Genomic DNA, 10,710 nt, shown 5'->3' on the forward strand with positions numbered 1-10,710 from the left:
TGCCGCCATCGGCTGACTGTGGCCAGGGCCCTACATGCCGCTCCCGCCCCGAGGGCCCCTCCCGGGCTGGCGTCCACGCCATCCATCCAGCCTCCCGGTAAAAAGCGCTGGGAGGAGCTCTGGCTCGGCCTCCTGGGCCGGGGTCCTGCAGCCCCTGCCTGCTTCCTGGTCCAGTGCCCTCGGGCCCCCTCTGTGGAGCCACGGGGAGTCACCCCTGCCTGTGGTGGGCTGTCTGTGCCAGAGGCCCCGGCCCCGGGGTCCTCCAGGCCTGGGGGAGGGTGACGCTTCGCTGCAGGTCTGTGTGTGATGGGCTCTCTTTGGCCCCCTTTCCTGCAGGGCACGTCCTGTCTCCATGCAGGGGTGGGGCACCGGCCCATCTGAGGTCCTTCCTGGGAAGGCCCAGCAGGACAGACGGCTTCATCTTTCGTCAGCTTCCAAGCTGCCTGTCCTGTGTCCACAGCACCCTGGAAGCCGGCCAGCAGGGGAGGCCGGGAGCTGTGGTTCGCAGGGCCCCCCTCCCCGGGAGGGCATCCTCCCAGGTACTTCCACTTGGGTTTTGGGGCCTCAGACAGATCCTGCCGAACCCTGTGACCTCCGCTCCCCGGCAGGGTCTCCACTGACCCAGAGTGGGCAGCCCAGGTCCAGGGAAAGCTCTCATGTGGCCTTGGGGGCCCGGCCAGGCTCATGGTGAGCAGAGGTGGGAGGCATCAGAGTGCGGCTGCTCAGAGAGTGGGCAGGTCCGGATGGGTGGGTGGGCGGCGGAAGGCACAGGGCATTCCAGTTAGGTGCTGGCCGTGGAGGGACAGGAGACAAGGGGCAGCCAGGCAGGAAGGTGGGTGGGCCAGGAGTGGGTGAGAGCTTCAAAGAAACGGTGGGGGGTAAATTTTGTATTTTTAATGCCTAAAACAAAAGATACCCCAAACCGCAGCTTCCGGAGGAAGTTTGTTCTTGCCTCTCTTCTCAGACATGACCTTGGCCTGGGTTCAAGAGCAGGGTCTCTGGCCCTCCTAGACTGAGCGAGAGAGGGGTGGCTCCCTGAAAGGGCGGGGATGGTGCAGCCAGGGGCAGGATGCTCATTCTGCAAACTTCCAAGTGGAGGGCCGCTGGAGAAGCTGGGGTGGCATGAAGGTGTCCGTGTGGAAGGGGCCCTGCACACGGTCCCGGCCCCTCCCTGCTCCCCGGCGCGGCTGGAGGGCCAGGAGAGAGGCAGGAGGCAGCCTGGCGGTGAGCATCCGCCCACAGCACTGCGTTCAGAGTCATATAAACGGGTGTCCAGAGGCAGGAGGGCTGCTCATCCCAGGCCCGGGCAGGTCGCTGGTGTGTGGACCTCGGGAGGATGAGCGCTGTGCTGCTGGCCGCCCTGCTGGCTGTGGTCTTGGCGCCCAGCGCCCGGGCCGTGTGGCTGGGGAGGCTGGACCCTCAGCAGGTGATGGCTCCCCTGCGCTGGCGCGGGTCTGGGGCCACTTGCATCCTTGGGCCTTTGTGGTCTCTGGGCTCCCCTGGGGCCCCCCAGACCACAGGGGCTGCAGGAGGCTGGGCTGGGGTTGGAGGGACGGCCCCTCACCTGCACCCCCTCCCTCAGCTCATGGGGTCCTGGTATGTCCTCGCCGTGGCCTCGGGGGAGAAGGACTTCGCGCTGGAGAAGGCCACAAAGAGCATCGAGGGGGTCGAGGTGATGCTGACGTCCCAGAACACCCTGAAGATGCGGGCTTCCCGGCATAGGTGGGTGGGGTGGGGGGCATGGCTGGGTGGCCAGGCCGCCCTCCCCTCCCTCTGCACCGGGCTTTGCTGTGAGCTCCACCGTCCGCCTGGTCTCCGGGGTCTGCGTCCTGGACTTCGGCTGGGGGGCGCCCCTGGGTGGGACTCACGCCTTCTCCAGCGAGGCCAGCACAGCCTCTGACTGCCCCCTCTGCCCCGGCCCTTGGGCAGCTTGGCGGCAGCTCTGGTCAGCGGGAGAGGCTGCTTCTTTGTTCAAGGCCCTCCTGAGTGGCTGCTCAAGGTGGGTCTGTGCATTTGAGCCCATATGGTCCGGGGGGCCCTGGGGGAGCCCGGAGACCACGAAGCCCCGAGCACCCGCGTCACCTAAGTGTCCAAGTCCCCGCCTGTCGCTCAGGGTGGCTGCTGGGACGCTATCCCTGCCCTGGAGTCATCACGCAGGCTGAGCGGCCGGTGGCCCCGTCCCGAGAGGAGGCTGACTGCCCTGCTCCTTCCCGCCGCCGAGCCTGCTGTGGCTGCCACCCAGCTGGGCTGGACCGGCCGTGGAAAAGCCAGGACAGGGGACATGGGGCTTGGGGTGGGCGCCTGCTGTGCTGGGTGAACACACGGTCACACGCGTCATGGGCTGTAGCCCCAAAGCCATGTGGCTCAGAGAGTCTTAACAAGGCTCCAACATGTTCCATCCAAACACGGAGGATTGGCATCCGGAAGGCCAGGCCCCGTGGGACAGCCGTGGACGGTGAGGGGATGAGGGCGCTTGCAGGGGCGGGGGTCTCCCAGCCCTTTCTGGCGTTCGCTTGTGGGTACCGTCGGCCAGCAGCCTCGCTCCCTGCGGCTTGGAGGCACTTGTGTCTGAGGACCTCGGCCACAGCGGGGCGGAAGGGGCGGGGCCCGGGACCCCGGGGCCCGGGGGCGGGGCGCACACTTACCGCAGGGCTGAAGGACCGGCAAGAGGGCGCTCCGTTTTGTTTAAGGTGAATTTCATGTGTTGGTCTTCGAATAGGAAACACGGCTACCTGGTTCAAAGATCAGAGCCCCCTGGCGCTTTCCTGGGGGTCCAAGGGTTAGGACGCCGTGCTCTCACTGCCAAGGGCCCCAGTTCGATCCCTGGCAGCGAACTGAGATCCACAAACTGTGCCGAGTGGCCAAAAGCAACGGGGAGGTGGACAGCGGGGGTCTTTCCCCCCCTCTTCAGCCAGCGGCCCCCTCCCAGCAGGCAGCCCAGGTTTTGATCTGTGATGGCTCTTCGGAGATGTTCAGGAACACGCGAGCACATGCAAGGCTTTAAGTACTCAGGCAAGCCACAGTTTGGTGTCAGCCCCCCAGGGTCTCTGCCCTCTTTTGAAACATTTAAGATTTAATTCTCTTTTGCTTTTCTTAAAGTTTTAAAAGCTGTGGTAAGATAAACATAACACCTTAACCGTTCTAAGTGCACAGGTCAAGGGCATCAAACACGCTCAGATTGGGCAAACCTCACCAGCATCTCCCGTACTTTCTCACCTTCTCAGACGGACCCCCTGTCCCCCGCAGACCCTCACTCCCCGTCCCCTCCCGCAGCCCCTGGCTGCACCATCTGCTTCCGTCTCTGTGGGTTTCATCCCTCTAGGGCCTCACATGAGTGGATCCTGCATTAGTCTTTTTTAAAGAAAAAGTGTTGAGTCTTTATGTTCGTTCTGGCCCTGCTGGGTCGCTATTGCTGTGTGGCTTGCTCTGGGGTGGAGGGTGGGGGCTACTCTCAGCTGCACAGGCCTCTCTTCTCCTGTTTTGGAACACGGGCTCTAGAGAATGGGCCCAGTTGCTCTGCAGCATGTGGGATCCTCCCAGACCAGGGACCGAACCCTTGACTCCTGCTTTGGCGGGCACATTCTCTACCACTGAGGTAAGGACGTGGTAGGAAGCCCCTATGTTTGTCTTGTGTCTGGTTTATCAGAACATACTGTCCTCCAGGTTCACCCATGTTGCGAGCTGTGTCGTAATTTCCTTCTTGAAGGCTGAGTAATATTCCACCACAGGGATAGACCACATCTAGCTCCCTTTCATTCATTGATAGATGTCCGGATTGCTTCTGGCTTTGGGGCCTTGAGAACACGGGTGTGCAAATATCTCTTTGAGACCCTGTTTTCAATTCTTTTGGAGACACACCCAGATTGTGGGATTATTGGGTCATCTGCTGACTCTGTGACTTTTTTTGAGAAACTTTTTTCACAGCCAAGTAATACTCCCCTGGGCTGCCTTCCAGGGCTCTGCTGATGGGCAGACAGCGATCTTCAGTCTTTCGCAACTGGAAACATACCTAGGGGCGTGGTGCGTGGACGTTGGTGCACCGGCCTGGGAGGGACAAATCCCTGGAGCTGAAGTGCGTCTGCCCTTCTTTCTCCGTGTCACATGAGGCGCGTGCCCCGAGCTGGTGCAGGACTGGGTGTCTGCTTGCCCTACGTTCTTGGCCATCTGATGGGTGACTGACGGCCCCACAGTTGTTTTTACTGCCTCCTCTGATCACAGGGGAGCAGGCATCTCGGGGCCTGTTCCTTCTGGGGCTCCTCCCCGGCCCAGCGTCTGTTCATGTCTTTTGCATATTTTTTCCTGGGGTAGGTTTTTATTGACATGCAAGAACACTTAGGTATCGGTGATTTTGGCCACGGTCTGTAATAAAGGTTAGTTGCAAATTTATTTCCCAGTCTGTCATTCTTCTTACACCTTCGAGCAGTTTTTGGTAAGAAGAGTTCTTTCTGTGTTTGTGTGGATTAACTCCGGCTCCTTTTTAGGGCCTCTGGGTCTTGTGATGTAGTTGTTAGGAGGTCTTTACGTCTCCCTGGAGCTGAGAGGCCTCTGCTCTCTGACCTGCTCAGGGCTACGTCCTGGGGACCTGCGAGGTGTGACCGTTGATGGACATCTAGCTGCCCTGCACCCCTCGCCCGGGGTCCCTCTTCCTCCACTGGCCGGAGATGCTCGCTTCGTGACGCGCTAACCTCCTGGGCATTTTGCTTCATTTCCGGACTCTCTTCTGTTCCTTCAATCAGTCTGCGTTTGTGCCCGTGAGTCGGGTTGCTTCCCCTCTCGTGGCTCCGTGTTGTTAGGTCATCGGCTGGTTCTCGCTGGTGATGCCTCTTTCAGGCTTTTCCTCCTTACTCCTGGGTCTTGCAGGGAACTTGGCCGTGGGCTTGTCTTGGTGCGCTCACAGAAGGCAGTCTGCTCATTTTACGGTTGGACGGCTTAGGGACACTGACCTCTTTAGACGTGGAGTCGCTTTACCCCAAACTGCAGACCCCCTGTTGGTCTCAGGCCCCTTTCATGCCCTCAGCAGCGCTCCCAAGTTTTCTCCATGTGGATCTGGCAAAGCAGGTCCCTCGGGAGGTAGCCGGCCTGCTGCCCCGAGGGGTCGCCTGTGGTTGAGAGCAGGGTTTCTGGGTAACTGCGGCCCCGAGGGGTCACCTGTGGTTGAGAGCAGGGTTTCTGGGTAACTCCTCCCCCGACGGGTCACCTGCGGTTGAGGGCAGGGTTTCTGGGTAACTGCGGCCCCCGAGGGGGAGGCAGAGTCCCGTGAAGCCACGCTGGCCGGGTCTGGGCGGCCGAACCTGTCTCCTGGTCCTGCACCTGGACCTGGGTGACGATGGATCCTTCTCTGCTCCAGGATGGAGAGATGCCACCTGCAGGCTGTGGAGCTGCAGAGACAAAATTCCGGATGGGTCTTCGGGAATCCCTGTAAGGATGACGGCCACGGCAGTCCTTCTGGGCAGCGTGGGGACTCCTGCAGTCCCCTGACTGCCTTCTGCCCCCAGCGGCCTTGGGTCTCACACCCCAGCTGCATCCCCAGGCCCCTGTGCGCCGGGTCTGCCCTTCAGGATGGGGAGAGGCAGCTCCACCCCAGCTCCAGGGGCGCTCCTCCGGGAACTGGGAGGTCCTCAGGGCCAGTCCTGAGGACAGAGGGCCTGACCTCGGCCAGCAGCTCAGCGGGACCCCAGCCTTCCAGCTATGGTGTCTAGGGAGGTGGGCACGGGTGGGAGTGTCCCGTGGGGACCGGATCTGAGGAGGGTGGCCCAGGATGAGGTGGGGCTCACCCGCCATCCCTCGACCACCTGGAGACCCTGTGTGCTGGGGCTGGGTGGGGGCAGGGGACCGAGGGGACCCAGCCTGGGGGCTCTTGGTCGGCTGAGGCCTGACGCCCCCTGGGGACGCCTGTCTCTAGCCCTGGGAGTGCTGGAGTACCGGGTGCTGGGCACCAACTTCAGGGACTACGCCATAGTGTTCACGCAGCTGGAGGCCCAGGAGGAGGCCTTCAGCACGGTGGAGCTGTACAGTGAGTGCGCGGGCCCCTCCTGCAGGGGTGCGGGCCTCTGCCCGCCTCGCACCAGCCTCATCCCAGCCAGGAACCACCCCCAGCCCTGCGCCTGCCTCCCGGGCGCCCCTCCCCACGCACAGCCCCTCCCTGCTCAGGAGTGATCCCGCCTGGAGGGGGCAGGCGGGGGGCCGCATGTGGCGAAGAGCCTTGGTCTCAGAGGGTGCGGAGTCCCGCCTCTGTGGGTTCTTGGGGAGAGGCGGGTTCTTGGGGTGGGCCCCTGGTGGGCCCCTCCCCTCCCCTCCCCGCCCCGCCCCGCCCTCAGTCCCGCCGGGCTCTCCTGCCTCCCCGGCAGGCCGGACAGCCCTAGCCAGTCAGGAGGCTCTGGGCCGCTTTGCCAAGTGGAGCCGGAGCCTGGGCTTCCTGTCGCAGCAGCAGGCCGAGCTCCAGAGGGATTGTGAGTGTTGCCGGACGCCGGGGGGCCGCTTGCCAGCTCGGGGACCTTCCTGGCCTTGGGGAGTCAGGCAGAGCTCAGGGGGGCTTCAAGGGGTCACCTGCTCCCTGCCCAGCGTCAGACCTGCGGGGTGGGCGGGGCAGGCGGTGTGCGGGGCCCCGGGTGCTGGTGGGCGAGGGGCCGGCCGTCCTCACCGTGGCCCCTTTCCTCCCCAGTCACCTGCGCACACAAGGTCTTCCCGGTAAGTGGCCCCCCGAGCACCCCTCCCCTCCGTGTGGTAGGAGAGGCCTGGGGGCCCCCGGCCCCTCTCGTCCGGAGGCTCCCCGAGGGCAGGGATGGGGGCCCCGGGGAGCCGATGCCTCTGCGGCCGAGTCCAGGGTGCCTGTGCTCCTCTTGGCTCCCAGTGAACGCGGCAGACCCCAGGGGCCCAGAGGAGGCTGGACGGACGCTGCCCTCCTCGCCCAGCCGCCCAGGGGCTGGGTGGGGGCCGCCTGCTCCCAGGGGCCCTTGCTGCGGATTCAAATAAAGCAGTTCCACAAACCCTCCCGTGGTCTCTTGCGTCTGTCCAAGCAGGGCCCTGGGCCGGAGACCACTGCTCCTCCCGGGGGGTCACCCTGGGCCCTGGGCCGACAGGAGGCCCGTCTGCCTGAGCTGGAGCCAGACCCTGTGGTCTGGGTGAGGTGTGGGCAGGGCGCTGGGCTGGGGCGCCCAGGGCGTGAGAGCTTGGCTTTTCCTGGGGCCCTGGGGCAGGGCGGGGGCCAGGGACCCCAGAGAGCCCAAGTCTGTCTGTCTTCCTGTGTCCAGAAGTCCTGGCAGGAGCAGGGGCCGTTGGGGAAGCTGGACCCGGAGCAGGGTGGGGGTCACCTCTCACTTGTGATGATATCAGGTGCACACACACACAGACGTATGTGAGCACACACGTGTACATACAAACACGCACACATGCACACACGTGTGTGCACACATGTCAGGACCTGCCAAGGGCATCATGCAGGCGGCCCCAGTGTCAGCGCCAGCACTGTCCAAAGACCCCGCTTCCTGTGTGCATGCCCTGTGGAGTGACTCAGTGTCCCGTCCAGCCTTTGTCCCCTCCCGGGGGTTGGGGGGCTGGGATAGGAGCACCACCAACCTCCCTGACAGGTGCCACGGCTCCAGGGGACACTCAGTGACCCGAGGCCCAGGAAGTGACCTCAGGATCATCGAGGCCTCTGTCTTCTGGGGTGTCCCAGGCAGGCTCCGAGGGCCAAGGGCGGGGCTGGCCCTGCCTGCAGGTGGGAGGGCCCAAGACCACTCCCCGTTGGCCCCCCAGGCCGGCACACAGCTGCGGTCAGCTGACACCCACGGCCAGGCTGGCAGGCTGGGCATTTAAGCGCGGCGTCTGGGCGGGCAGCTGAGGCTGGTGGCGAGGATGGAGCTGGGCTGGCGGCTGGCCCTGCTGGCCCTGCTGCTGGGGCTGGGCGGGGGCTCCCGGGCGCAGGAGCGGCTCCCCCGAGAGTCCCATAACCTCAACTGGGTCAAGGTGAGCCTCGCGCCCCGGTCCCCTTGCCGGGCGCTGGGGCCAGGCTGGGTGGGGGCAGTGGGCAGAGGGCCTCTGAAGCCCGGGACGGGCTGGCAGGGGGCTTGGGCACTGGCGTCTGCTGGCCCCGAGGGCCTCTTCTGGGGACGGGCTGGGGCTTCAAAACTCAACTGCCGACCATGGTCTGGAGCTCCGAGACAGGTACTGCCGGGTCAGCCGGAGGTGCCCATGGGCGGAGGGGAGGCGGAGTGAGCAGGCGGGCCCTGGGATAACGAGACCGCAGCAGGCAGCAGGTCCCAGTGGGGGCGGCCACGAGCACAGGCTGAGCAGACGCGGGGGAGCCGGGTAGCGGGCTTCGTTGCGGGGGAGCCGGTGGGATGGGGGCCAGCTGGAGGAGAAGGCCCCGAGGTCCGCATGGGCCGGACGCTCTGACCCTGCGCCCCGGGCCCTGCGCCACGCCGCCTCAGGTCCCAGACCAGCTGGGCGTCCGCCTCCACGGCCTGGGAGGCAGCAGGGCACCCAGGCCAGTCCTGGACACGGGCTGGGCCGCAGGCAGGGGTCACCGGTCCTGTGGGTCCTCGGAGACTGGGGCCGGGCGGGACCAGCATGGCAGGCCCTGCGCCCTCCCCGCAGTTCTCGGGCTTCTGGTACGTCCTGGCCGTCGCCTCCGATGCCCAAGGGATGCTGCCGCGCGGAGGCCAGAGGAAGTTGGGCGCATCCGTAGTGCAGGTTCAGGAGGTGGGCCAGCTGAAGGTGGTGCTCGCCTTGAACCGGTGCGTGGGTCAGGGTGGGGGGGCCCTGAGCCCAGGGAAAGGGAGGGGGCCGGTGGGGGGACCAGACCCAGGATCAGTCTGGAAATCCCACAAGGACTGTCCCCAAGCCCCCCATCACTTCCTGCTGTCAAACTCAAGTGACTGCTTTTTCGAGAAGTCCCCCCAGCCCACGGGGGGCTGGGGGGCAGGGGTGTTGGAGCATTTCCCCTGAGCGGTGGGACCGGCCCGGATCCCAGCTGGAAAGTCCCCAGACGGCAGAGCCCCGAGAGGTCTCCCCGGCCCCTAGCTGACAGCCCGCTCTCCCCACCCAGGTCCCGGGGGTGCCAGACACACTCGCTAATCCTGCGGAGAGACAGGAAGAAGGCGGTGTTCAGGAACACCTGTGGGTACCCACGGCGCCGCGGGGGCTGGGGGAGGGTCGTCCAGGGCTGCCCGAGCCCCCAGGACCCTGGATGGGACCCCTGACCTCATGGTCCCCAGCAGTCCCCGGAGAACATGTGCCGGTGGGGACAGATGCCGGGACGTGCGGTCAGCCCACGGGCGCCCAGAGTTGGCTCGGCCAGCGTGCACCTGTGGGGGCGGGCCTGGGGGGTGGGGGCCTTGTTGCCCTTCCAGATGACCCCTCGGTGTGGGTGGTAGGGGCCCGGGGGCCTCTGGAAGGACCGCAGTGTTCAGGCGAGGGCGGGCGACTCTGCGCGTCCTCCCCCCCAGTGAGGGGCGTGGAGGGCTTCCGCGTGATGGTCCCTGACTACAGCGCCAGTGTGGTCTACCTGCGCCTGGGCCGGGCCGGCCGGACCACCAGGACCCTGCTCCTCATCAGTGAGTCCAGGGCTGCAGCCGCGCGGACCCGCAGGGCGGCCCCTCCCGAGCCTCTCTGGGGACCCCCACTCCCGGCTGAGGCTGCCCGTCACCCACCGGCGGCTGCGGTTCTCTGATCCGGAGCCCGGGGGTGTTCCGGTGGGGGGTGGTGCTGGGGGCGGGGGCGCCCCTCGACCGGGGGCTCTGACGCTGCGGCTCTGGTCCACACCCCCCACCCCCGCAGGCAGACAGCCCACGTGCAGCTTCCTGAGCATGAAAAAGTTCGTCGACGCGTGTGAGGCCCTGGGGCTCGCCAGCCGTGTGGCCGTGCTCCCGAAAGATGGTGAGGTGTGGGCAGCACTGCTCTGGGGCCACCCTGAGCCGCCGGGGAGCTGGCCCCCGTGCAGGATGGAGGGACAGAGGGCGACAGTGCACTTTTAAAGGAAGTCACGGCCGCGGGCACGTGCCCATCCTGTCTCCCCAGGGCCCCCCGAGCACACGGGCAGCTGGGGCCGGATCCCCGCGGGGCGGCTGGGGGCCAGGGCCCGAGGCCCCAGGGGAGCTGCCCGGCAGACGCGGGCTCCCTCGGAGATGCCCAGCCCTCTCCTTCCCCCACAGCCTCCTGCGCGCACACCATCCTTCCGTGAGCCGGCTGCCCACCTGCTCCTCCCCGTGAGGCTCGGCTTGTGGTCCTACCAGACCCTGGGAGTGAGTTCCAGATCGCAGGCTTCACACCCCACTGCTTGTTGAGATGGGTCTGCGGACCCCAGGCCACTGATGGTGTGGACCTCGGGCGGGGCTGGGCCCAGCAAGGTGGGGGTGGGGGTGCACGCTGACTGGGGGGTCCCGGGGCTGGGTCCTCTGGATGGCGCGGCAGGCAGCTGCTGCCAGCTCTCATCTGCCGGGAAATAGACGGGGCCGGTCCAGCGTGACGTGCCGTGTGCCTTCTCTGCCACCGCCCTCCACGTTCCGTGACATCTGACACTTCCCAGGAAGCTGGAGAGAGAGCCCGGGGCAAAGAGGCAGACGCGACCTCTCACTGGGGAGGCCGATGCTGACACGGTCTCCCGGGTTCGGTCGTGGACCCTGAGGACTGTCCAGAGGTGCCAAGTGCAAACCGCGGCAGGTCGGGGAGGAGGGGTCAGGGAGAGCTTCTTGGAGGACGTGACGTTTGAGT

At 65.7% G+C, this 10,710-nt stretch overlaps 2 protein-coding genes across 4 annotated transcripts; both read left to right on the forward strand.

The window, feature by feature from the left end:
• The first annotated feature begins 1,336 nt into the window (after positions 1-1,336).
• LCN6 (lipocalin 6) lies at positions 1,337-6,974 on the forward strand. Of its 3 annotated transcripts, XM_043917501.1 has the most exons (7): positions 1,337-1,426; positions 1,583-1,722; positions 5,348-5,418; positions 5,903-6,013; positions 6,348-6,449; positions 6,662-6,687; positions 6,851-6,974. In XM_043917501.1, the coding sequence occupies exons 1-7, from the start codon at positions 1,337-1,339 to the stop codon at positions 6,851-6,853; spliced, it is 543 nt and encodes a 180-aa protein (XP_043773436.1). In that variant the 3' UTR covers positions 6,854-6,974. The 3 variants fall into 3 exon arrangements, 2 of the variants coding, with proteins under 2 accessions (XP_043773436.1, XP_043773435.1); XR_006343439.1 differs by lacking the exon at positions 6,851-6,974 and having other exon boundaries at positions 5,903-6,449; XM_043917500.1 differs by lacking the exon at positions 6,851-6,974 and having other exon boundaries at positions 6,348-6,818.
• Positions 6,975-7,850: 876 nt separating this feature from the next.
• LCN10 (lipocalin 10) lies at positions 7,851-10,209 on the forward strand. The gene is made up of 6 exons (XM_043916133.1): positions 7,851-7,965; positions 8,596-8,735; positions 9,047-9,117; positions 9,351-9,554; positions 9,778-9,881; positions 10,018-10,209. The coding sequence occupies exons 1-6, from the start codon at positions 7,855-7,857 to the stop codon at positions 10,207-10,209; spliced, it is 822 nt and encodes a 273-aa protein (XP_043772068.1). The 5' UTR covers positions 7,851-7,854.
• Positions 10,210-10,710: the final 501 nt, after the last annotated feature.

Source organism: Cervus elaphus, chromosome 11 (assembly GCF_910594005.1).
Source record: "Cervus elaphus chromosome 11, mCerEla1.1, whole genome shotgun sequence".
NCBI classification, from domain to species: Eukaryota; Metazoa; Chordata; class Mammalia; order Artiodactyla; family Cervidae; genus Cervus; species Cervus elaphus.

Excerpts from the sequence above, each read along its gene's own strand:
- LCN10 (XM_043916133.1), top strand. The coding sequence starts at position 7,855 with ATGGAGCTGGGCTGGCGGCTGGCCCTGCTGGCCCTGCTGCTGGGGCTG. Across the intron at positions 7,966-8,595 it reads ATAACCTCAACTGGGTCAAG|TTCTCGGGCTTCTGGTACGT; the intron begins GTGAGCCTCGCG and ends CCCTCCCCGCAG. Across the intron at positions 9,555-9,777 it reads CAGGACCCTGCTCCTCATCA|GCAGACAGCCCACGTGCAGC; the intron begins GTGAGTCCAGGG and ends CCACCCCCGCAG.
- LCN6 (XM_043917500.1), top strand. The coding sequence starts at position 1,337 with ATGAGCGCTGTGCTGCTGGCCGCCCTGCTGGCTGTGGTCTTGGCGCCC. Across the intron at positions 5,419-5,902 it reads ATGGGTCTTCGGGAATCCCT|CCCTGGGAGTGCTGGAGTAC; the intron begins GTAAGGATGACG and ends GCCTGTCTCTAG. Across the intron at positions 6,014-6,347 it reads CAGCACGGTGGAGCTGTACA|GCCGGACAGCCCTAGCCAGT; the intron begins GTGAGTGCGCGG and ends CCTCCCCGGCAG.